The sequence below is a fragment of the Triplophysa rosa genome, linkage group LG1 (genome assembly GCF_024868665.1).
Source record: "Triplophysa rosa linkage group LG1, Trosa_1v2, whole genome shotgun sequence".
Taxonomy (NCBI): Eukaryota; Metazoa; Chordata; class Actinopteri; order Cypriniformes; family Nemacheilidae; genus Triplophysa; species Triplophysa rosa.
In genome coordinates this window covers 30077-33877 of record NC_079890.1, presented here as the reverse complement: position 1 = coordinate 33877, position 3801 = coordinate 30077, and the positions used below count along the sequence as shown (strand labels likewise).

The 3801-nt window shown below is 40.9% G+C and overlaps 1 protein-coding gene across 1 annotated transcript; it reads right to left on the bottom strand.

Moving 5' to 3' along the window:
* Positions 1-302: 302 nt before the first annotated feature.
* LOC130557302 (doublesex- and mab-3-related transcription factor A1-like) lies at positions 303-1948 on the bottom strand. Its single transcript, XM_057338967.1, has 2 exons — positions 1512-1948; positions 303-1192 (listed from the first exon to the last, which is right to left on the bottom strand). Exons 1-2 carry the CDS (start codon positions 1870-1872, stop codon positions 462-464), a joined length of 1092 nt encoding a protein of 363 aa, XP_057194950.1. The 5' UTR covers positions 1873-1948; the 3' UTR covers positions 303-461.
* Between the last annotated feature and the right edge of the window lie 1853 nt (positions 1949-3801).

Below are 3801 nucleotides of genomic sequence, written 5' to 3'. Positions count from 1 at the left end.
TAAATGAAACACCAAAAACTGTATGTGGTACCATGGCGAAGACCAACTGTTTGTCGATACATGAAATTATGGAGGGAACGTCGAACGGTGTCGCTTAGGGACATAATGACGTATGCCATTAATCCAACTCTGTAGTGTAACATGTAAAACGGGAACATGAAATCTATATTCTTAAAGCAACTCGTGTAAACACCTTATTTGTAATATTAGCTTACTCGAAATAAGGCAAATAATTTGATTACTGCGTCCACTGTCTCAGAGACGTTTACACATATTTAACTCAATGGTTTAAACAGTTTATTTTATTTGTTTAATTAACAAAATGGGACATAAACATATAATATGTACTTCAAACAGGCATAAACATTTACTGTTTCAATAAAAAGTAGTATAACAGTGTAAAAAAAGATATGCAGACAACAGCTGTACTTATGTCATTTTTCTTTTTATTTCTTTTGTGGTTATGTGTCATGGCTTGAGTATAGGCTGGTGGGGTTGAACGTGTCTTTGGGATATGGCAGATCTCGTAGGAGGTTGCTGAATGGATATCCTGTCGGGGGCCGCAGGGACATTGCTGGGAGAAATCCAGAAGTCATGTATGGCGGAATAAAGTTTGGCGTCGAATAGGCAAGTCGCAGTGGACCAAACGCAAACCGATGATTTAACCCCATCAAACCTTCACTGCTGAAAGAGTTTGTGGATGAGGACTGGAGGGGAGAGAAAGCAGATTTGGAGCTGAAGTGTCTCAGTGGAGCATCTGTAAAGCTGATGCTGTTTGATTGGGAGACGGGCACATTTTCACAGGATGGCACCACATCTCCATTTGGATTCTGACCCTGCTGATAACCGAGCACCAGATCAATGGTCTTCACAACATCCTCTGAACAGCTTTTGAGAGCTGACTCCAGAACGTCCGCTTTCACATGAGGGAAGATCTTCTTTAATACTGTTGCGGGGGTTCTCCTGCCAAGGTCTGATGGCTGGTCTTTAAGTTTCTTGAGCTCGATACCTGACTCTAGATCTGAGGAATTCTGCGACTTTAGATTCACTGAGAGATGATCCGGCCCTGGAGACACACCGTCATTCACTGGGTCACTTTCTCCCAGTGGGGGGATGATTGTAGATGTGTGAGGTACAAATAAAGCCTGATTCATGAACCCATCAAAGACACGGCTCTTACTCAGTGTTTTTTCTGCGAAGGTAGAGTACAAATAATGTCTTAACAGAGCACTGAATTGAAAGCCTCTCACCTTAGAGACCATCTTAAAACATGGAATGATTTCACAAAGACGGCAAAAAGAGTAGATCCCAGATTTTTATGATTAGTTAAGTTTGTGAAATAAATGTCAACCCCAAACTGGGAACACGTTTACATTTCCTCACTTGGGTGAATCATGCAATCGCATTTACAAAACTAGTATTTGGTGTAATAAAAACGGGTTAATAAGAGTTTATTATTACTCTGAAGTATGGCTAAACACGCACACCGTGAATGTAGAGAATGCACGAACCGTCTTTGAAAGCGTCAAAAGGGGGTGAAGTAGATGAACTCCGCGCTGTTCTGGATGGGTTTATGCCGCTCTCGGTTGCTCTTGCTGCGGGGTAAACCATCTGCAGCTCCTCCTGTGCCTGCTGCCTCCGCAGCGCGACCTGCGCAGCCATGACGCGCTGCCGCTCCGCGATTAACGCGCACTTGACACACTCGCAGCCCCGCCAGCGGCAGAAGCGTTTGTGTCCCTTAAGAGCAGAAACCACCCCGTGATTCCTGCAGCGGGCGCATTTCGGGCTGCGCGGGTAACTCCTGTCCTCCGGGCGGAGGAAAACCGCCGGATGCGGCGAAAAAAAAGCGAAGCGACCGCTGATCGACTCCATCAGTGTGTGCGCGTGTGTGTGCGCGCGCGCGCGCGCGCAAGAAGAGAGAGAGAGAGTTTCAACTGACAAACGAGTGAACGAGCTGAAGATTAAATCCTGCAGGTGAAAAAGAAACGGGACACCTGACACACCCCTCAAACACACACCCACACTCTTCGTCCCGCATCACATTCACCTCAGTGAGTTTGAGGCTTCTACATTAACAGCTGAACTTCAAATATTCTCAACATCTGTGGAATAATGTGTGCACTGATGTGTGTTTGAAAACATTCACACCAATCAATACTTTTAACCAATACACATCATCAAAACTTTGTCACTTTACTCAAATCATATTTCATTCTATTATAGCCTGTTGTTTTTAGATCATATCTGATCTACAATTACCATAGTAATGCACTTTCTTTATGTTTTCAGTAGAGATGCACCGATTGCAATTTTCTTTGCCGATTCCGATTTTATTACAAGTGAAACCTGCCGATTCCGATTTTCTATCCACAAACTATAATTGGCAGTATATAAAACCATATTAACTTTTCTTCAATACACATTTTTTTTATTTTCATTGAATAAATGATTGAACATTACAATTTCCCCAAATTTCCCTAAATGCAGTTCTCCAAGATGCATTTACAGAATCTTCTTTTCAGTCACAGAGTTCTTAAATTTAAGAGTTGATTGGGAAAGAGAAGTACAAAAAATAAAATATGACTAAACATGTCACTTAATTTACCTTTTTCATTTTTGTACTCATCTCACAAAAGTCTAAGATAACAATAAAATACTTCAACTTTATTCTTGTCTGTTTCCGTTTATGAAACTAACATTGCTTTATTTCATTTTTTTCTGAAATGTAAAATAAATTGTCTTTATCTTGTGTCTGTAGGATTAAAAGAAGTGGGTTGATTTTTGCTGCAACTTCAATAAAAAAGTTAAAAGTCTTATGAGTGAATTCTACTGATGTATTTGTATTTGCAGTTTTTTTTGTGTTAGTAAAGAACTCAATCAGATATATATCACATATATTGGTTGAGTTATTCATTTTTTTATATTTTGGATTTTTAAAAACAAGTAGAAGTCGTGTTGAATGTCATTTTACCTAGGTGAAATGACCACAGTTTTAACGTAAGATAAGGAATCAGGTTGAGTGGAATTTACGTTTGTTTTACACAGAGTGAACGACTTAGCACGTTTACATGTTTACTTGCGGCTTTGAGTGTACTGACGGCTGTGACGTTCTTGCCCACATCACGGGCAACAGAAGATCGGCTTAGAATAGCAGATCGGCAGTCTCACGTCTCGGCGAGACGTGAGACTGACCGGCCGGTCACCGGTCGGGCCGATCATACGAAAAACCGGCCGATTCCGGTCTCTGGCCAGTCAATCGGTGCACCTCTAGTTTTCAGATGAAGTAGTTTGCGGAACATCCACAGCTCAATATAAGATTCACCTATACTGTATAATGTTAGTCCTTGTTTTACTTTTTTTGTCTTTAATCCAGAGAAACGGTCATTCAGCATTTGCACGCTGAGCTAATTTTCTTTCTGCTATTTGTGTTCACTTTGCTGGTGTGACACCCGTGTGTGCTCTTCTGGATGAGAAGCAGAAGAGAAAAGAGGGATTTTATCATTTCATTCAACGTCTTCTCCATCCGTGTCTTATCATGAGTTCTGCAGATCTTATCTAAACACATGCTGCGTTCTACACGGATGACCAACAGAGAGCCACTATAGCACAAGACTTTGTGTGTGGGATCTTACACATTATGATCCTCACTGAAACTAAACATTTAACTACACGTATGCCTGACCTTTACTTTTATGTAATTACCAAACATGAATATTTAAGGACCATTTTGGACCAATAAAGTGATCTGTTTTCTTAAATCAGTCCAAATATTGCTTTTGACACTTGATCTCTCTACAATGG

Excerpts from the sequence above, each read along its gene's own strand:
- LOC130557302 (XM_057338967.1), bottom strand. The coding sequence starts at position 1,872 with ATGGAGTCGATCAGCGGTCGCTTCGCTTTTTTTTCGCCGCATCCGGCG. Across the intron at positions 1,193-1,511 it reads TTTTGACGCTTTCAAAGACG|AAAAAACACTGAGTAAGAGC; the intron begins GTTCGTGCATTC and ends CTACCTTCGCAG.